Genomic DNA, 22,568 nt, shown 5'->3' with positions numbered 1-22,568 from the left:
TCTATCGGAGAACACACTGATCTCGCTGAGAAATATGGCTATAAAAAGAAACAAAAAAACAGAAAATCTATAATAATAATAATTTAAAGAAGCAAAGGCAATTCATTCGCATTGCGCATCGACCACGAGAGTCTTAAGCGTTCCCGGGCACGGATCGCCAAACTTTCCTCTCGAAGCAGAGATTGAACAATTCGTCTTTCCCAAGCAAGCCTATACAACAATAATAAAGAAGAATAATAAGAAGAAAAAAAAAAAGCGATTCTCTTTCCTTACAAAAACAAAAAAAAAGACGACAAATTTGTACCTGTTTGACTATCATCTCGGAACTCGAGGCGTGGCAGATTCCCCGGGCGTATCTCTGACAATCGCCAGAGGGAGTTCCGAAGCTGGCGAACAAGATCTTCGAGATGCTCTTTCCCCGAGGACAGCTCAGCTGAGCGTAAGGCTTCGCTGCTCTTCTCTTACTGCTCTGAGTCTGCAGCGCCGCCGCCGATGCCCACAAACTCACCGGAGGCAAGTGCTTCTCCGACACCATCGCGCACGCCTTGCTCGTCAACACTCTGTCCAGAGAAATCCCCAGCGGGTTGACTTTTTCCTCCTCTTCTAGAAGAACCAACGAATTTCCGCTCTGCTTCAGGAACGACCTCGGTACGTGGTACCTATCAAGTGTAGATCAGATGAAATGTGATTTTTGTTTACTCTTTCAAGAGTTGTTTTATAGATTCTTTTTATGTACCATGTTTGAGAGGGTTGTCCTTTTGGGGTATGGAAGGAGACCCAATATCGGCCGATACTTTGTCCGTTGACCCAAGCTTCGCCTTTTCCCATAGATCCGAGGTTTAACGCCACAGGATCGCTTCCTTGTGGTGCGTCGAATTGAATCTGTCAATCAATTAAAAAAAAAAAAAAGAACAAGTTTTTTTTTTTTTTTTTTTTTTAAACGTGAAATTGATTCGATCAAATTAATGGTGGAGAATATGAACCTACCTTGTACCATGTGAGTGATTGTGGAGCCGAGCCTCCGAACTTACTCCATTTGACTCTTCTCGAGTCCGTATATATTTCTAATTCTTCACCCCTCAATCCAACCTTCGTAAGAAAGAAAAGAAATCGCTCAACCAATTAGTAAAAGTTGAGAATTTTTTTTTTCTCCACTTGATCTTTACCTGATAACCCCAAGAGTTTGAGCTCAAATCTCGGCCTTGAACACTAACTTTACGTAACCCGTGAACTTTTTTCTCAAGATACGCTCCCGCGTCCTTCACATTGAAATTAAAATCCGAGTCAGTCTCAACATTTTGTAACAAATTTGTGTAGAAATTATGAGTTCGAAGATTCAGACGATACCGGTAATCCAACCATCTCACTGAGCAGAGAAATGTGGTTCATCCCTTTTCTAAGAGTGATGTGACTGTCCAGTGTAAACCCTCCCTTGTTGTGATAACCATGTGAAGATCCTAAGATATTATAGCATGAAAAGGTTATGGTTAAAAGTTAATCTTAAAAATTAAAATAAAATAAAAAATAAAAAAACTTGCCTACAAACTTTCCATTAACAAATACACGCAAAACATGCGCAAGAGACTCGACACTGAGAGTCGCTGCAACGTCCGATGAATCATGATACAATCTGCGAATTTACCGTGGCAGTTTAGCAAATAAAACAAATCATTTCATATAGCAAAGGTTTAGCTTTCTCTCGGATTTTTACCTGAGAGTGTACCAAAGATAATCGGAGACGTCTTTGGTGGTAGTCGTTTGATCGAGTAACGAATTTGATCTCAGAGAAGTCGTGTCGTAGCTAGGTATTGTCTCTTTGTATTGTTCCCATCTCGCTCCCGAATTGAACTTATCGCTCGGAACCATAGATCTTGTACCGTACTGAGTGCTTACCTTTGCGGAATTGAAAGCGACGACCTTACAGTCCGGCAATATACTTATGGATTTACCGATAAGCTGATACGAGACTCCATGGAAGTCGACTTTGACTGATCTGCTATCCTTGTTGACCAAGAAAGCCGAGCAGTGTCCTGATTCGTAGTCTCCGAATACATAAGCCTACATTTTTTATACATAAAAAAATTGGCCATTGTCTTCTTTTTTTCTTTTTTTTTTATGTATATAAAAGAACTATTGATTTTTGAGATTTTTACTTCTTGCAATTGTCCCAAACGCAAAATGGTTTGTTCTCGAGAAACTAATGTCTCCGAGCACAGCTTTATCGCGGCATGTAATTCCTTGAGGTGACCCCATTTTGGCTGCCTGATTAAACCTGCAAATAAAAATATTTTATTTATTAAATTAAGCTACTAATGCAAATAGAAGTAACGGCTATAAAAGAGATTTTCAACATGTACCATATTCATCAAGAGGAGCTTGATCGTAATAACCGGTTATCGTATAAGCAGAGGCGGTTCTTCCAAAATTAGTTCCTCCATGATACTACATTCACAAATAGTAAGTTATATCATTGAATTGTGTTCTTCTTCTCCTTTTTTTTATTGATTTTTTGTCCCGTACCATGTAGTAATTTACATAGCTTCCTTTTTTGGCGATGAAGAGCGCGACATGATACGCGATATCTTCAGCTGATCTCATGTATGGTTCTTCGCCATAGACTTGATAGCTTCAATCAAACAAGAAGGATTAAAAAACGGCTCAATGATCAGTAATATAGCCGTTGGATAAATCAAACACAGCACTGGTTTCTTGGTTCACAAGTCACACATACAAGCTTGTCCAATTCTCAGTCCACAAAGCTGGTTTCTTTGGCGAGTTCGGCCCAGCGAACGTTTCTCCGCAGCGCATTCCATTACAACTATTGATCTAATAATAGAAAAAGAAAGAAAAAAAATTCTCATATTTTAATTTTTATACATCCGATAAAATAATAACAAAAAAATAAAATAAACTCACAACTGGGTCCGGGGCATCGTCTTGCTTGCACATAGTCCAAGGCACGCCGGTTCCGAGACCAACAGCCATTTTCGCAGCCCATCGAACGTAAGACTTTCCCTTCTCGTGAAAAGCTCCTTCTATCGAACCATACTCATTCTCAATCTATTTATAAAAATAAAAAATAAAAAACAATTTACATTCGAATTCGTAGGCTTAAAGTATTATTGATCAATCATAGTTTTGTTTTATACCTGTGACAGTATAATTGGCCCCCCTTGTGAGGCATATAGTCCCTCAGATTTCATCATGTCCACAATTTTTTTGGTGAACTTTTGCATTTGTGCCTGGTTTAGATTTAAATGAATAAGGAATGCCCTTTTTATATAATTTTCTTTTTTAATAAAAAGAGTGAAATTGTACCTTGAAGGGTTCATTATCAGTTCTGTAAATAATGCCAGGAATGTAATGTAACCAAAACGGAAAACCTCTGCACCACCAAAACAAATTATAAATTAATTTTTTTATTAAATGGAATTAATTAATTTAAGCTCAAAATTAAATATTAGTTATTACCCATAAGACCATTCACCCTCAATGAAAGGTCCGATCCTAAGGTTAACGTACAGTCCTTGTGCTCGGACTTCCTTTATAAACCTCACAATGTCTTTATTCCCACTAAAGTCATACTGAATATAAATAAATTCACATCTACAAAGTTAGCAACTTCATTATGTATTTATTTTTTTTACTATTAAAAATGCTATTATTTACTATTACTATATTTTATTAATATAGGTTGACCTGTCCTTGTTTGGGCTCATGAAGATTCCAAAAGACATATGTTTGTATCACATCTATGCCTCCTTCTTTAGCTTTGGATATCAAATCCGGCCACATCTGTAACAAACGAAATGACGTTAAATAATTTTTTGTCTTGATTTTTTTTTAAATGATTATTATTAATAATATTATTAGATATAAGTTGTGAATTTATACAGTAGCTTATGTCATGTGCAAGTAGTTGATGATAGATTGATATGGATGAGAAGTATGAACGGTATTAATAATTTTGTTATATAATTTCTTATCCACAACGTGGCTTGATTATCCTTTTTATTTGCCCACCACATTTTAAATATTTTTTATTATATAGATTAGCTCGTTATCATGTAAAATTAATAGCTATATATGAAAGAGACCCCAACAAAGAAAATAGAAGAAAAAAATTAGCTATATGTGATAAGATCTATCCATCCTTCGCTTTTTTCTTTCTATATACTTCCAGATCAAAATGAGACATGTCAATTTGAGATAATAATGTGACAACGGCGTTTTAGCAATATCATGCTAAGCGAAAAGTACCCCAATAATGTCATTCAAGGCAAATAATAATAATAATAATAATAATATATGTGGTTAGAGTTGGACTAATCTATTCAAATTATTATAGCTCTATTCACATTTATAATATGATATTTCTTTCTATGACATTAATAGCTGTCTAACCCCATAAATATTCAATTAGTTTGATAACAATTCCACGGCAAAGTTGATAAAGATATATATGATATATATATTTTTTTTATATATATATATATAATAATTGGAGGGTGGAATAATAAAAGAAAGGCAACTTTAATAATAGTTTGTTATGAGGTTTGGTTTTATCTGCAAAATACAAAAGTGATATCACGTTAGTAAAACAATACCATGATGAAGTTTGCGTCATTTGCGTTTGCCTTGCATAAAGTTATAGAATTAAAATTAAAACCTTTCACACACACACACATATATATATATACATATATAATTTCAGAGGTTTTCCAATTATAACGTAGTACTGGAAAAATTAATTCACAAAATTCTTCACATCAAATCAAATATAGATGCCTACAATTTTTTTCGGAAATAAGCGGTAAGAAGAATTAATTAAAATTGTAAAGGTATCCTTTTAGTATGTTGGGGACGAAAGTAACGTGAAATGCCTTAATAAAAACGTGACACCTATTGGAAAATGGACAAAAGTCACAAAACCCTAGCTGTAATTCATATGTAAAAACTACATAATTGTACTAACATGTTCCCATATTTGGACGAATCTGCACAAAATTATACCCCAATTAACTGAGTTATACTGAACTCGTATTTTTGAAATTAATTTCTTAATTAAGATTTTGTTAAATTTTTGCTACGGTAATTAAATCTATTTCTAAATATAGTAAAAGGTACTAAATTAACTTAAAACAATCCACATTAAATATTACTATAACCGACATTGACTTTGTGACCTTCTCCAAACACGTAAAATTATGCTCTTACCAAACTCAAGAAAAATGAGGATGATATGATTTCTGAGATTTCCCAGGGAAATAACTGATAAATAAATATAAATATAAACATTCTGATATCAATATACATCACTTAGAACCTAAACCAACCTTGATCGCTAAAGTAATCTGATTAATAAACAAACCCAGAGAATGCATACACACGCACATATTACATATACATATATATATATATATATATATATATATATATGAAAAAGTAAATTACCTGGGGAGTGCTCCGAGGATAGTGAATAGAACCAGAGAAAAGAATTCTGTGGTGACCGTCAATGACCAAAGACCGGCCGTCATACGTCACATTTCCGGCGACATGGCCGGCGAAAACCAACAACACAAAGTTGCAGAGAAGAAACCACTTCATTCTCACGCATGTAATAATAACCATTTTTTTTGTTCTCTCTCTCTTAAAGCTCTCATCACTTATTTATAGACACATACCTTTGGTTGGGTATATATTCTCTCACAGTATCCCAAAGTACAACCCATATGATGACGCGACAGCTTTAATTCTATTGTTGTTATATGTGTGGAGGTTTACGCTATAGTAGATCAGCATATTATTCGGAAAAATAAAAACTAGTGATTTTTTTATACTTTATGCCTTATACGCGTACCACCACTGTACGAGTGAATTAATAACAATTTTATTTTCCTTATTTGTATGCATTAGCATGCGTTTGGGTGTAGTCGTTTGCATTAAATAGTAATATTATAGTTAAATTTTAGAGGAATTGGGACGGATTTGGTATTTTGCCTTTCGTAGTTTTTATTTCATTGAAAACCAAAGTATAGTGGTTGGTTTTTATAGCACAACAGATATGAGATCATTGATACAATTTTGAACGGAAACATTTTGTAAAATTAATAGGGTGAGATTAAAACAATGTAGCCATGTAGGGGTGAGACCATAAGGTTTCTTAATATTGCCAGCTAGCCATAATTAATTTTATGTGTAATTATTATTGTAGTTGCATTTTGTTTTATTGTGTACATAAATCCTTCACGGAAAACTGATCTCAAAAATATTTGTTTGATTATATATATATATATATATATATATATATATATATATATATACATATATATATATATGTGTGTGTGTGTGCATCTTACAATTTGCTGGCGATCCTTCCACGAAAGGATAATTCAATGAATAAATAACTAAAATCCATGGATCCGAAATAATGTTGGCTATTTTAAAATCTTTTGAAATCTGTGTGTAACTCCAAATTAATTAAGCTCGTTTTTTTAGTAGAGCAAGTCGCTAATAAGATTCTGCTTTTTTCGAAACCAAGGAAAAACAATTATATTGACCACCAGACAGCTCAAATTAATAGTGCACTGTCTGTGTCTCACAAATCACGTGAGGTTCAAATAGTAAATTAATGACTAGTAATTAACAATACTCGTCAATGATAACTAGGACGTTGACCTGTGAGAGTACATATAAGTAAATTAGACTGTCGATAGTAGGGTTTGATCAAACTATCACTACTACGAATTTGGTTTTCTGATGCGCATGACTATCAGGTGCGACTAGTCGCACCTAAAAATCGCATCTAAATGGATTTCGGGTGCGACTTGTCGCACCGGATTATCAACCCGAAGTGATAAAAATTTCGCTAAATTTGTTGTTTGCTTTTGAGTATCAGGTGCGACCAGTCGCACCTGATAGTTTCAAAAACTATCCGGTGCGACAGAGTCGCACCTGATAGTTTCAAAATTTTAAGCGGGCCAACTCTCCCCCCTCATTATTTCATTCGAGATTGACGTGGCATTCTGGAATTTTTGTTATTATCAGGTGCGACTAGTCGCACCTGAAAGTTAGGTTTTTCTATAAAACAAAATCGCCTGCACTTCGTCTTCCTCATTTCGAAACCGCCGCTCCAAACAGAAAAAAAAAACCTCTCTCTCTCTCTGCCACCTCCGCCGCGCTCCGCCCTGTCCACCACCTCCGCCGCTTCTCTCTCTCTGCCTCACTTGCGTCACCAGTTGACGCCGCCCATTTTAAAAAAAAAAAACCTCTCTCCGGCCTCTGTAACTCAGCCGCGCGCGCTCCACACCCTCCGCCGTGCTCCGCCGCCGCTTCTCTCTCTCTCTTCTCCTTCTCGGTTGCGCTCGGCCAGCAGCTCCTCCACCAAGCCGCGCGCACCACCTCCGCCGCACTCCGACGCGCTCCGCCGTCAGGAACGCTCTCACCGACTCACCGACGCGCTCCGCCGTCAGGTACGATTCTCTCTGCCTCGCTCCCTCTCTGCCTCGCTCTCTCTCTCTCTCAATGTTTAAACTCTCTCTCTGCCTCGCTCTCTCTCTCTCTCAATTAGTCGTGCGCTCAGCCCCGGCCGCTGCCTCCGACGCACTGCGCCGCTGTAGCTCCGCCGCGCTCCGCCGTCTTCTCCGCCTCGCTCAACCCCTCTCTGCCTCTCTGCCTCGCTCGCTCTCTGCCTCGCTCTCTCTCTGCCTCACCGTGCGCTCACAGCCTCCAGGTTAGTATATTTTTTTTCTGTTTAGGTATTATATATTAGTTTATATATTATATGTAAATATATATTGTATAGATTTAATTTATTGTTTATTGTATATTGTATATGTGTAAATATATATTGTAATTTGTATATGTTGTTAAGAATTAATTAGATTAAGTTTATGTGTTAGGAATTAATTTGTATATGTGTAAATATATATTGTATATTGTATATGTTGTAATTTTAATTAGATTAAGTTTATGTGTTAGGAATTAATTTGTATATTTAATTAATTTTTTAAATTTTAATTTTTATATATTTAAATGGCTGATTCTAATAGAATCAGCATTTTAAAAAAAATAACTACAGACAATCAGATGCGACTAGTCGCATCTGATACTTCCGCGGGAAGAGTATCGGATGCGACTAGTCGCATCGGATTGTACTAACACCCGCCAAATATTTCGCGGGGAATTACTATCGGATGCGACTAGTCGCATCTGATACTCTTCCCGCGAAAGTATCAGATGCGACTAGTCGCATCTGATACTATAATTCATGCTTTAATTTCTTATTTTGAGGGATATTTAGGTGCGACGTTTGGTGCGACTTGTCGCACCTAAAATGTCGCACCTGATAGTGATGACTTTCAGGTGCGACTAGTCGCACCTAATATCATCAGGTGCGCACTTTCAGATGCGACTATGTCGCATCTAAAGTCGCACCTGATGATACTTTCAGGTGCGACATTTATGCTTTCAGGTGCAACTTTTGTCGCACCTGATGCTATCAATTGTACTAGTGTATGGCCATGCAAATCAATACACTATAACTAATAAATACTGTCCGCAAATATATACATATACATATATATATATATATATATATATATATATATTTCACTAAATAGAAGAAAGACTTCCCTGAAGAAAGAAAAAAAGACGGACAAGAAAGAGATCTGATTAAACAATGTGAGACGAAGAAAAAACAACTAATAAAATTAGTTTTTTAAGACAACTATACGTCTTGTGGGGATTGTACCAATGACTTTCATTTTGGACGTGGTGTGTAATTACCAACTAGGTTAGGCTATGCTAGGTACCACAACTAATTTTAATTAATTACCTTCAATATCACTAATTGAATCAGAAACAAATACAATACATGCTTTTGCATTACTTTAGTTATAAATAAGATGCGATAACTATAAAATAGAAACTGCAAGAATAGCGGATAATCTATTTCCTTTTTTATGCCCCCAATACTATGCTATTATTTTCTTTGTTGAAGAATGTGATTGATTTGTTTACTTTCACAAATTTATATTTCCCTTGTTTGGGTTGTTAGCATGTACCTCTGACTTGGTTCTCGCGTCGCTGTTGGACCTGAGTCACTATCAGCGACGGCTCTTCAAACACCTCGATGTCTTTCATTCTAAAAGTACCATGCATTACTATATCTGAAAGTTGAGAACTCACAACCACGGTCCTTTGAATATAAAATAAGACATATCGGATAATCGTCTAAGTTGAGTTCCAAAACATCCACTCTAACGGGTTGAAGTTGATCCAGCACGCAAAGAATTAAGGCCCGAAATTAATGTCTCCTCGAATATATCCTTAATTATTTCCAAAATAATGTTATGGTTTGAAATGAGATTTTCATTTCCTTGTGTACAAAATTCATTATTACTAGAATCCAACATTGGTTTCACTATCTCCGCATATAATTTTTGCACAAGACTAGGGCAATTTACCGTACACATAATTCGTAGTCCATCTTCATACACTGCATTTTGGACCCAAGTACAATTATGCTTGAGAATAGATATATTTGCACTACATAAAGAAATGAAGAAAGTGAAGATCATAATGTTAAACTGAATTTGAAGGTGAAAATATATATATTTTTATGACAAGTTTGTCACGAAATAGAGTTGCAATGTCACGTTTCTCATGAAATCTTGAAGAGAAGCACATATTCGTTGAAGATAAGAACTTGTCAAAAAAATTCAAGAAATATCGATTTATACTTGAGGTTTATGACAAACTTGTCACAAAATCTTCAAAAAAAAAAATCAAACTTCAATGAAATCTAGATTTGCGAAAAGTTAGCAACAGCTCTTGAACCATCTTTTCGAGAAACCCTCAAAAATTAACTACATTATATGAAAACCCAACACTAACTATTAAAGTACATAATTATATATAAAAATTTGGTCAAATTTAAGAACGCAAAGATCATAAATTGTAGATTTTACCCTGATTTATAAACCAACATCTAATTCTTAATTTGAGAGAGAGAGAGAGAGAGAGAGAGGGAGAGAGAGAGAGAGAGAGAGAGAGAGAGAGTTGTTTGGAAAGTCAAGTTTGGTCAAAGCATTAATAAACCTACGCAAAGGAAGGGTATTGGAATTAGGGGTGACAATTCGGGTCACGTGTCGTGTTCGTGTCGTGTTCTATTCGTTTTCATGTATTTCTTGACAGACCCAAACCCGACCCATTTATTAATCGTGTCTAGGAGCAAAACCCAAACCCGACCCACTATGTTTTTGTCAAACCCAGACCCAACCCATTAAGACCCATTTATTAATCGTGTCTTAATGGACCATGTAACCCACGAACCCACTTAGACCCACAAACCCATTTAGACCACTAAACCCGTTTGAACACGTGAATCGGTTTAGGCCCTTACACATGTTTATTTCAAAATATTAAAATTCTCTAAATCAAATTAATTAAAAAATTAGTCATAATAAGTAATTAATAAAAATACTCCATATAATCAACTAAGCCACCAACATCATATTTGTAATACAAAAGAGAAGTTCAAACACAATCTTTCAAAAAACAATGTATCTCCAACAGATCATTAACTAGAGATTATTCTATGTAAAGTGGATACACTTCACTTATAATTTGTATTGTATATAATATTTATTCTTATAATTTAATTTGATAGTTGTTTTTAATATTTTAACTGGGTCATTACGGGTTTGATCGTGTTTACCCATTTAATATTCGTGTCTAATCGGGTCCCAATGGGTTGTCGTGTTCGTGTCGTGTTCACCCGTTATTTAATCGTGTTAATCGTGTTCGACACGGATGGATCCAGATCCATTTAAGGTCGACCCAAACCCATTTAAACCGTGTCGTAACCGTGTCGTGTCTCGTGTCCGGCCCAAATTGCCACCCCTAATTGGAATATTACTTCCAATAATAACACAAAATTCTTATCCTTAGCCCAAGGAAGACTTTCTTACCACTAAGGACCGGAATTCCATCTCATGGGAAGTGGAACCTTTTTCGGTGATTTTCGGTACTATTCCCGGATTTCAAACATAGAAATAAAATTTAAACTCAAAATATGTTCTATTATTCAAAAAATAAAAATAAAAATGGATGCATTTTATCGGAAGGCATCGAAAATTCCAGTTATGATAACCATCGGAAAGGAATTTCCGGTTACATAAATAGTGTCATAAAAAAAAAATCAGGATTTCTCCTGTTTGCCCAGGATTAAGCATCAAGCGATAACTAAATGAAAAAAAAAATTGTTTCTCTCTTGAAATAGGTAGAATTATATAATTTTTTTTTTATATCTTGATAAAAAAAAAAAAAAACAAGTAATTCTTAGACCATTTCCCTCCGGAAATTATGTGAGCTATTTCATTAATAAATACCCTAGAATCTCTCGCTTCTCATTCTTATGAGAATATATCCCTTGTTATTTGAATTCTTTTGTTGTTTATAGCTGCATTTAGTCGTTTAAAGTTTTAAACGGAGTGGAAAATAATAAAAAAAAAATGATGTATTTATGACATGTTTGAAAAGTTTGAAGGAAAATTGCCAAAAGTAGGACTAAATTAAGGTCAATTTCCAATTTCCTACTATTTTCAAAAATTTACCAAACTAGGACTGGTAAAAAAAAAAGTCAAATGAGTGATACACAAAATTCTACCTATTATATCCTCGTACTAATTACCAACCTATCATCTTCCCCAATAAAATCTCTTTTTTTTTTCTCTTTCTCTCTCTTTTCCCGCTCAGCCCATCGAGTAAAAGATTTTTTTTTTTTTTTACTAGTCCTAGTTTGGTAAATTTTTGGAAAAAGTAGGAAATTGGAAATGGGCCTTAATTTAGTCTAGTTAAATAAATGTCCCAAGTTTGAAACAATTTTCAAATGATATATTTGTGAAATTTTCCTCTTTCTTAATTCCATTAAATGGGCTATATGTGTAATAAGCCCATATAAAATTGGCCCAATAAAAACTGAAAACCAAGCCCATCCGTACAAACGGGCTATTACGCAGTAGCGAAGACCCAAAGCGAAGTCAGAGACAGAGAGAGAGAGAGAGAGAGAGAGAGAGAGAGAGAGAGAGAGAAGCAAATCATGGATTACTCTCCAAGCTATCTCTCGTCGCTTGTATATACATTCCCAAAGACCCTTTAGCTCAGAAAAGCACAGATTTTCTAATATCAAGTCGTCGTCGTCAAAGAAGAAAAATAAGAAGGAGAAGAACATCTCAAAACCCTAAATTTCAGTAAACTCCAATGTCGGTAAGTACCAATTTATTTTCTTCGATTCACTGTAAAAAACTTCGATACAGTTCTCTCTTTCTCATTTTATTTTCTGCTAAATGTGTTTCTTCTTCCACGGCTGACAGATCTTCGAGTACAATGGAAGCGCACTGGTCGCCATGGTCGGCAAGAACTGCTTTGCGATCGCCAGCGATCGGAGACTTGGAGTTCAGCTCCAGACGATCGCCACCGATTTTCAGAAGATTTACAAAGTGCACGACAGGCTTTATCTCGGTCTCTCCGGTCTCGCCACTGACGCCCAGACTCTGTGAGAATCTTCTCTTTTTGATTTCGCAAACTTTTAATGTTCCATTTGACGGATTAACGCTTGACTAGACTAATTTTTTTTTTCTTTTTTGTTTTGAAGTTATCAGAGGCTGGTATTCAGGCACAAGCTGTATCAGCTTCGCGAGGAGAGGGACATGAAGCCCGAGACTTTTGCCAGCCTTGTTTCCGCTATTCTATATGAGAAAAGGTTTTTACTTCTGTTTATTATATATTATAAATTTTAGAAATGTTACAGAGATATAAATGAAATGGTATTTAAAAACCTTTTTAAAATTCAGGTTTGGTCCGTATTTCTGTCAGCCTGTGATTGCTGGACTTAGCGACGATGACAAGCCATTCATTTGTACAATGGATTCGATCGGAGCTAAGTGAGTGGTTCTCATGAGCTTTATATATATGTTTTTTGTGGAAATTGGAAAGATCATGAACAGAACACGCTGTTTCTGAGTGTTGGGTCTTCTTAAAAAATACTTTTCTACTTGTTTTTCAGGAATTGTGCTATAAACTTTGTCCCCGATCTGTTCTGTTTCCAGATTGTTGTTGGAGTTGTGAGACTTGTGTTTGAACCCAGTTGTTAGGTTAATTTTTTTAAAGAAGTTGTTAGGTTAATTTACTCTTTGTTTCTGTTCTAGATGCGCAAATAGTGCCGTGGACCAATGCTATCGCTATCTGTTTTTTATTAAAAAAAAACACAATAATTCCTGTATACGTTTCCGTGATCATAAGCTAATCTTGAATTTATTGAAAGAATATCGAGAAAAATAGGTTTCTTCTATTTTAGATTAACACTAGCTCGTTTAATGCGGCAATTGGATTATAATTTTTTGAAGTTTACATTTCTTACAGGCTACACTCTATATTTGTGCACTTATGTTCATGTTTATGATGTAAATGGGACTTTTCTAGGCTCCAGGTGTATCTTTCTTCTTGTCCCAGTTTCTTTTTGGTATATCTTGTTGGTTCCAATAATAAAAATTTGAAGGCATTTGTTCTTGGTCATCTTAAATTTGTTCTGGTGTAAAACAAATTCCCTTTAAGTTTTATCAAATTTTAATAATTAGTTATGTACACTCATTGTTTAAGCCACTTTTTTATCACTTGGTTCTGAGCTGGTTTTTTATATTTGGTTCGGTTAAACTTTCCTGATTCTGTTTCAACAATTGTTTCTTTCCGTTAGAGTCTTGAAAAAGAGATAGAAAGGATCGTATTTCAGATACCTCTATTGCCTGTTTATGCAGGGAATTGGCAAAAGATTTTGTGGTTGCTGGTACTGCCTCAGAGTCTCTTTATGGTGCCTGTGAGGCAATGTTCAAGCCTGACATGGTACTTTTCATAAAAAAGTTTCATTTTTCATCAGTATAAATATTACTTCTGTAACTACCAATTTTACAAACTTAATATTTCTTGTTCAACACTTTGTACTTTAAAAGCAGATGCGCTTGTTTTATATTGAGGTTGCTTAGAAACCTGATGTTTAATACACAGACTACAAAGCCTTGTAAACTATGGTAATAAGACTTGGTGGGAGATGAAAAAAGACTGCTTTAGGGTCAAAGTGAACGCCCTCTTCTATTGCTTTCATCTATTTAGTGTGTGAAAATCAGCATAGAAAACGTGTAATTGCATTGACTTTCATGTCTGTTTGTGAATCAGGAAGCGGAGGAATTGTTTGAGACTGTGTCGCAGGCGCTGCTATCATCGGTTGACCGGGATTGTTTGAGTGGATGGGGAGGCCATGTCTATGTTGTGTAAGAACACTTGAACTACATTCTTTGTTAACTTTTTAAAATATAATTGTAATTCTGTGTTGTATTGTACTTTTTGGTTTCGATTCTGAAAATCGAAAATCTAAGAGATTGAGGGATGAAAACTTCATTACCTTGTGATGTGAAGCGTCTTCAAACACAACAATCAGTTCGAAAGACGAGAAATGCAGATTTGAATCGTACGTTGTTCATTACCAAGCTATGACTTATGTAATAAACGTGTCTTTCTGTTTTCTTGCAGAACTCCCACTGAAGTGACCGAGAGGATCTTGAAAGGAAGAATGGACTGATCTCAGATTATCATTCGAAACCAAACTTATAAAGCAGACAAAGATCATTCAATCACAAATTCACAATCACCTCTGGGGCGGTGTTCATATCAGTAAGCTTATTTAGTGACGTTCGGTCCCAAGTTGTATTTGGACAGTTTGTTGGTGTTGTGATAGACGACGCTTAAAACTTACCGTGGCGAGAATAGACTTGTTGCTCTATATGAACGAAGAAAATAAAATTATTTTGGCCCTAAATTTTCAGCTACAAAACTCAAGTTTGACGTTTAATGTTTCATAGTAACCTCACTTTTCGGACTATTGCCAGCGTGTATGGCAAAACCAACTGCTCTTTTTCTAAGAAGAGCAGGTTCTCTTCTTTGGGAAAATAGTTCAACCATTACTCTAAACCATCATGATGCTGATATATGATTAGAAGCGTTATATGATGGCCTAAGCTCTCTTGTCCGCATCACATGAAATAATTCAGTTTCCGATAGCGCTATTATCTTCGTTCCAGAAATCAGGAGCGTCCATATTCAGGAATATAATAGCGTCTATTTTTTCACGGTTTAATTTCCCAGAATAAAATACGCAGGTCGATGGGGGTAACTGCTGGAAGCAGCAATGGATACTACTTACTACACATTTATAAAAATAGGAAATCAAAATTTATCTGCATGAAATTTTTGTCTTGAAGTTTAGTTATGTGAAGTGGTAACTGTACACTGACTCGTGTATAGAATATAGATGTTGCTAACTCATTGGTTACACTTGTTTACCCCGTCGCTGCTCATTTTAAATTGTGATATTGGCTCTACTTTGATTATTGGAGCCTCTCCTCTAATTTGACTCAGAATTTAACTATTTCTTTTATCATAGTCATGTCCTGTTTGAGAGCACGTTAAAGATAATAATAATAATAAGAAAAGAAAAACGGCGTCTCGTAATGTCAAATGTTGTTGTACTTATCCTATATGAAAAAATACCGTCCTAGTATTTCAATTGTATCACCGACCAACTCGAAGATTCTGATAATACTTTACATTAGTACTGAAGAAAAAGATGACGACGATGACTAGGAATAAAGTTCTTTGTTGAGGCACCGATTATGACAAAGTCAAGCCAGTAAAAAAGACCCCTAGTTCTTGAAATTGAAGCAAAATATTACATATTTAATGTCGCTCAAATTCGATAATTCTCGAGCTTAAAATAACCACACGTTTTAACTTTTTAAAAAAAAAATAATAAACAGAGGCATTTATTACTAGTTGATAACATTTTTTTGGTCAGAAATACGCATTGCCTTATTGCCTCATAATCTTTGCCGTCGTGGAATTAACAAAAAATTGGCTACGTAAGCCACCTAAACTATAGGAATTGTAAATTAGCCAACCTTTGGTAAATAATTTGTAAATAGCCAACTTGCATACGTGGCAGCCAATTAACTACCTAAAATATATGTTTGGTTGTGTTAAATAAGGCTTTTATTAATTTGTTAATAAGTTTACTTGGCTATTTACAAGAAATTAACCAAAGATGGGCTATATCTCAATCCACTATATCCATGTGGCTATATAACTTAATAATCCAATTTAAAATGAACTAATTTCATTTCATTTCATTAAAAAAAATTAACTTAGTAAATTAAATTAACTAAAAAGTAATTCTTTGATGCAAACTGATAGACTATTTTTATAATAAATAAAATGTGGACTGTATTTTAAATGGTTCATTAAGAAAATAACCAATTTAAACGTTTGATATTGGTAAATAGTCAACGTTTGATAAATCTTAGATAAATAACCATTTACATGTATTTACATCCGTAAATCTTAGATAAATAGTCACCTCCATATATTAGGGCACGTCATTATTTACGGCTATTTACCTAAGATTTAAAAAACGTTGACTATTTAGCAATATCAAACCGTTAAATTAGTTATTTTCCTAATTTTTTGTATTTTAAATGCATGATGGCTATTATGCTACTATTTTAATTATCCCAAAATACAATGCACAATTAAGTGTCTAGTTTGATTTGCACAACTCTTCTTGTGAGGTCTTAGGGAGGAGAGTGTATTGAAAATTTTATGTTGGCTCTCGGTATGTATGGATTCTCATAAAGCGACTTTGTTTTATCGAGTAAATTTATTCTATAATGTGAAGTTTAAATGTTATTTTTTTAATTTGTTTCTAATTTTTTTTATTGTTGATTGTGTATGTATGATAATGATGTAAAGAATGAATTTGAACATTTTGTCTATTTTTTTACTTTAAAAATTTATAAATCAATCCCCACGAATTTTTTTTTTTTTTTTTGCATATTAAATTTCATTAGTTTAGATTCCTGACTTTGGAGTTGGACCATACATTTATTGATACAGACCGTGTGAATACAAGCTGAGTTGAAAATTAGAGACTCAACAAAGTCTTCAACTACAGAGTTAGAAATCTTAAATTCAAAGTTTGAATATTGGAATAACGTCGTTGAACATCGCAAGAATGACCATATATTTATGATATCATCATCATAAATATTATCATCTCATGCCTTGCTTTCTTTCAACTTTCAAGTTGTTTACCTTCTCCACAAAGAAACCTAAAAATATTATCCACTATCCTATCCTATGCTAAAAAGGACTATTACCATTCACAAAAAAAGACTTTGAAATCGGAACTAACTCAGTATTTGTCAAGAATATAGAATATAGAAAAGAAAGCCTTCACAATAAACACTTTCCTCTTTCTTTTAATTCTTTATTTATTTTTTAATTCTTCCATTACATATATTGCTTTCCGCGAAGGTTGCTTCAACTCCAAACAAACCTCAAAAAAAAAAAAATTAATAAAAAATCAAACGTTTAAAGAAAAACAACAAACCACGGATCTCTTAAATTAATCATCTCTTCACATTCTGATTTCTCTCCAAAATCCCCATTTATCCCCAAATCAACAAACCCTAACTTTGGCGACAAGCACATGGATCAAAACGACCATGGAGATCGCGATCGTGATAATCAAGCCACGAAACAGCCAAACAACCCTGACGATCATCAATCCCAGAGGAGAATCACTCCTTTCTCGTTCCTTGGAACAATCGAAAGCGAGAGCGAAAGCAGCGACGAAGAAAGTCAGAGCAACAATTTCAATCGCGAAGACTACGAGTTCTTCGAATCCTCTGCTTTCGACTCCGAGCTAGGGCTTATTGGCGACGACGACGACGACGATTACGAGGAAATGGACGAGGACGACGACGACGACGACGACGAAGACGATGACGGTCTCGACGTGGACGAGCTCACGTACGAGGAGCTCATAGCTCTGGGAGAGTTCATCGGAGTCGAAGAGAGAGGGCTTTCGCGCGACGAAATCTCCGTCTGTCTCCGTCCGATCAAGTCGAAATCGACGGCTATGATTGAAAGCCGGTGCGTGATCTGTCAGATGGAGTACGACGAGGAAGAAGGCGAGAATCTGGTTGCGCTTCACTGCGAACACGCCTACCATACGGAGTGTATAGCCCAATGGCTTCAGATTAAGAAGTCTTGCCCTATTTGCGCATCCGAAATCTCTTCTTCTTCTTCGTCTTCCTCTTCCTCGTCCAATGCTAAGAACTCTAACAAGGATTCGAGTTGATTATTGATTAGCTTTTTACATAAAAAGATTTATTTATTTGTTGGCTAATTAAATTGTTTTATGAATGAAAGTTAAATTATCTCTGGCTTGTTGTTTCAATGAAAGTCGCAAATTGTTTAATTTGTACAGTGTGCTAATTCATGTACATGGAGACGAGGAATATTTTCATATATTTGCATTTATATATGCCTGTTTTTATGTAATGTTTTTTCTAGATGTATGGTAGTTTGGATAGGGTAGAAATAACTGGTGGAGTTACACGAATTACAGATGCTAATTTTTTTTTAGATTCAAACTTTACATTTTCTATAAATATTTTTATTTTTATAAGGTTAATTTGTTCGGATTTTAAATGAAAATATAAACCGAAATATATATATATATATATATATATATATATATGTAATGAGGTATGAATTCTTTTTAATACGATGATTTGTCAAGGAGAGAGAAACAGAGAGTAGTAACGATGATTGGCCAAAGAGAAAGAAAGGGAGAGTAACCAAAAACAAATAAGAATAATTAATTGATTTATTGTGTGTATAAACTAATTTAATAAAAATCTCGAAATTATAGTCATTTGATTTTTAATTTTCGGTCAATAATTGTTTGATAATTTATTTTCACATAAAATAAAACGTTGGTTGCTAAGCATAATATGAGATTTTATGCCATCATTTATTTAACTTAATGGATAAATACAAAATTAACTAAACATGGACTAATTATTTCGTTATATTATATGTTTTTCACTTTACCAATTATTTCGTCTCATGTATTTATAATAAAAGAGTTAGACCAATGACTAATGCATACTATAACGTATCAATACATGGATTTCTCACCATAGTTGATTCTTATTAAATGTAGAGTATATGTGTTGATTAATAAGGTTGATGCAATATATAACTCATTAATGTTATAGCTATTAATACTATCAATGTATGTTAAAATTTTATAACCTAACTAAATCACTATAAACAAGGATTTAATATATTGAATGTACACCTGAATTTCCATATCCATAATTGAGGTGGGATTAGGATGTTGATGATGCCGCCAAGAGTTAGGACCCATCGACACCGGAAACTAAAGGATGTATGGCCCACTTCAACAAAAACGGTATTTTGCGAAAATATGTGCGCATTTTTCAGAATCTTCGAAAATTTATGCGATATTTATTTGCGAATTTTTAAGAGTTTTCGAGTTTTTAGCGTCTCGCTCCTGCATGCTGCGGGAAAAGAGACTAACGTACTTAAGAGACAAGTTCGTCAAATCAGATGGCCATTTTCGATACATTACATGGACACTAAATAAAATAACTTGCATAAAAATAAGATCATTGCGAGTATGTACACATGTATGAATCCTAAATCATTATAAAAATAATATCATTGCGTAAATATATAGCCTATCACGTATGCTCAATCATTGGTGGTTAGTAACTTAATACGCATGTATATATGTATATTATGCTCGAGGAAGAAAAAAGAATGGGGTTGTGTATGAACATTGTTAATTAAGAGCCTAGCTATGTGACCTAATATTGAACTAATTATCTTAATCAATAGACGTTAGCGTTTAACTAATTGCTCAAGGCATGCTTAATCTGGACGTCTTAAACGCGATGGAGTGGAAATGGAATGATGGTACTTTCTTCCGTTTTCGTTACGTCGGTCAGTTATTTTTCTTCTCTCTTCATAAATATTTTAAGTCGTCTATCTTATCTTTATTTTTTTTCTTTTTGGATTCCCTATAAGGCTATAAGCCTATAACTACAAATAACGAGAGCGCATGCCAGTTTGATCACTGTGCTTTGGAAAATTGGCCAAGGAAATCAATTAATAAATTAAGCATAAACAAAAAAACACAACAAGACAAAATAAAAACTTGAAGAGCAAGGAAGTGCAAGAAAATTCCTGATCTTTGATTATTCCAGCGACCACATCGAGTAACAATTAACGAAGCATGGGAAGTTTGAGAACAATCCACAACCGATGAAATAACGGCACTAAAGTTGTTTCCCTTTTATTCATATTTATAAATAAGTTTGTTTCTTCTCTAAACGACAAAAATAAGAAAAATTAGAAAATCCCACAATCTCATCAAATAAAATAAAATATAAAATAAAAACATGACTTGCCGACATCGGATGAATGCACCTTCCCTTAGTCTTAATAGATACACGTCACTCTCTCTAACTATACACCCCATATTTTGTCCATCAAAAGAACATAATTATAAACTATAAAAATATAATATGATAAATTTTATTTTGTAGACCTAAAAAGAGAAGAAATATAAAAACTAAACTCGTTAGTTGAAAAATATTTAAAATTGAACTTTTGACTCAAATTCTAGTAAAAATACATTTTACAAAAAAAAAACACTATTTCTCTCATTTTCTCCCTAATTTCCTCATTTTTTCAGTTTCTCTATTCTCGTTTATCTCTATCCTCAAATCCTCTCTACATTTGGTGGAATTCGCTAAAACAAATTGATGAATCCACTTATTTAATCATCTTAAATCGAATTTCCTATCAATTTTCTTATGAATTCATCAATATTCTATCAATTTCATTTGAATTCACCTGAATTAATCAATTTTATTTGAATTCATATGAATTCATTAAAATTCATTTGAACTCATCGGAACTTATCTGAATTCCGATGAGTTCAGAATATCCTATAAAAATATAAATATCTTATCAATTTCATATGAATTCATCGAAAATATCTATAGATTTCATCGAAAAATATCTAAATTCTATGGAAATCACTGGAAATAACCTAAAATCCATCCAAATAATCAAATGATCAATAATAATCACTCTAATCACTATTAAAACTATTCTACAACAATCAAAATAAAAATAAAGATGAAAATATTTCTTTTTTTGGTCATTTTGAGCGTTGAAAGCTTAAACCCGGATGAAGAGCGTGAAAAACGTTGAACGCCGAAAGAACCTTGTCGGAGCTTGTCAGAATCACTTGGATTGGGCTAGATTTCGTCGAAGCAAGTCGGATTTGGGTGGACTTGGTGTGACAGAGAATGAGAGATGAAGATGGAAAGAGATGTGAGAAGGAAAGAGAGTGGAAAGAATTGAGGAGTATTTTTTTCCGAATTTCGATCAAAAATCCCGTTTTAAAAAAAATTCAATTACTGAATCTAACTTTAATATTAATATTGTTTTCCCTTTTGAAGTTTATAAAATAAAATTTCTCCATAATTAAGTAACACATACAAACAAATAAAAATATGCATAGAACATGCGTTTTCTTTTTAAAAAAAAAAAAATCTAAGAACATGCGTTTTTTTCTCTTTTTTTCATTTTTAAGGGCATGCATTTTATATCAACGGGTCAATATTGCACGGAATGTCGAATGGGTTCCCTAATGCACAAGACAAAGCAAAAATTAATTTATTTTATTAATGTACGGTTGAAAGTTGAAACACTTGAAAATAAAAAGTAAAATAGAAGATTTGGGAAGTGATTTTTATTTCTATTTAAAAAAAGGCGGGTTAGGTATCTAGCCCAAACAGCTTTCATATTTTAAAATTATAGCCCGCTTATTAACATATTTAAGAAAGTAGCCAATTTGTTATAATAACATTCTAATATTCCAATAATACCCTTAAGAGTTGTTATTATTAACTGTCAGAGTCAAATAATATCAACGGTAACAAGAAAAATAGTAAATCTCATTACCCGTAACAATAACAACAGTAAATCTTATTAACTAGTAACAAGAACAACAATAAATCTTATTAACTTTCATTTCCGCCGTCTCCGGCGTCGGAATCCGAGTTTTCATCAAAGTTTACAACGGCGAAATCTCAACCCTACCTTCAAACGTCGGATCTGTGCAGCCACATGAATCGCGGATGTTCGAGATCGTTTCCGGAGGAGGATCGTCATGGTTAATCGAATTAACATTCACAGTAAATCTGATTAACTATCACAGTTAATGTGCAAAAATGAACTTGCGACCTTCGAACGGCCGGATCGGCGCAATCGCGTGACTCGCCGATGTTCGAAATCGTTTTCGGAAGAAGTTCGTCACAGTGAATCAGATTAACGTTGTAACAGTTAATCAGATTAACTATGTCAGACAATTAATCAGATTAACTGTGACAGTTAATCCGACTAACTGTCGAACGAAAAACCATAGAATCTGAAATCTCCGCCAAATCCGAACCAAATCCCGAAAGATTCGAAAGCAAGCTAATGATGCAGAGCGACCTAGATTCCGTCACCGGTCGATTGGAGTCGACTGTTGGCCTTCGAGCACTCCCTCGCGACTGCGTAGCTGCACC

The 22,568-nt window shown here is 34.4% G+C and overlaps 3 protein-coding genes across 3 annotated transcripts; 2 read left to right on the top strand and 1 right to left on the bottom strand.

Moving 5' to 3' along the window:
* Positions 1-18: 18 nt before the first annotated feature.
* On the bottom strand, positions 19-5,677 carry BGAL16 (beta-galactosidase 16). The gene is made up of 18 exons (XM_089619343.1): positions 5,455-5,677; positions 3,700-3,795; positions 3,472-3,584; positions 3,319-3,385; positions 3,150-3,242; positions 2,917-3,060; positions 2,732-2,826; positions 2,521-2,626; positions 2,358-2,442; positions 2,154-2,272; positions 1,712-2,058; positions 1,539-1,630; positions 1,348-1,457; positions 1,167-1,259; positions 988-1,089; positions 737-882; positions 305-659; positions 19-210 (listed from the first exon to the last, which is right to left on the bottom strand). The coding sequence occupies exons 1-18, from the start codon at positions 5,629-5,631 to the stop codon at positions 103-105; spliced, it is 2,448 nt and encodes an 815-aa protein (XP_089475469.1). The 5' UTR covers positions 5,632-5,677; the 3' UTR covers positions 19-102.
* Positions 5,678-12,061: 6,384 nt separating this feature from the next.
* LOC149391701 (proteasome subunit beta type-3-A-like) lies at positions 12,062-14,923 on the top strand. The gene is made up of 7 exons (XM_089619345.1): positions 12,062-12,270; positions 12,378-12,559; positions 12,659-12,766; positions 12,858-12,947; positions 13,818-13,902; positions 14,233-14,327; positions 14,587-14,923. Exons 1-7 carry the CDS (start codon positions 12,265-12,267, stop codon positions 14,633-14,635), a joined length of 615 nt encoding a protein of 204 aa, XP_089475471.1. The 5' UTR covers positions 12,062-12,264; the 3' UTR covers positions 14,636-14,923.
* A 2,315-nt stretch (positions 14,924-17,238) lies between these two features.
* LOC149391700 (uncharacterized) lies at positions 17,239-18,453 on the top strand. Its single transcript, XM_089618732.1, has one exon. It carries the CDS (start codon positions 17,597-17,599, stop codon positions 18,248-18,250), a length of 654 nt encoding a protein of 217 aa, XP_089474858.1. The 5' UTR covers positions 17,239-17,596; the 3' UTR covers positions 18,251-18,453.
* Positions 18,454-22,568: the final 4,115 nt, after the last annotated feature.

Source organism: Urtica dioica, chromosome 7 (assembly GCF_054948205.1).
Source record: "Urtica dioica subsp. dioica isolate 48M chromosome 7, U.dioica_male_clone48M_v1_H2, whole genome shotgun sequence".
NCBI lineage: Eukaryota > Viridiplantae > Streptophyta > Magnoliopsida > Rosales > Urticaceae > Urtica > Urtica dioica.
The sequence above is the reverse complement of the archived record's forward strand: the minus strand, read 5'-3'. Positions and strand labels throughout refer to the sequence as shown.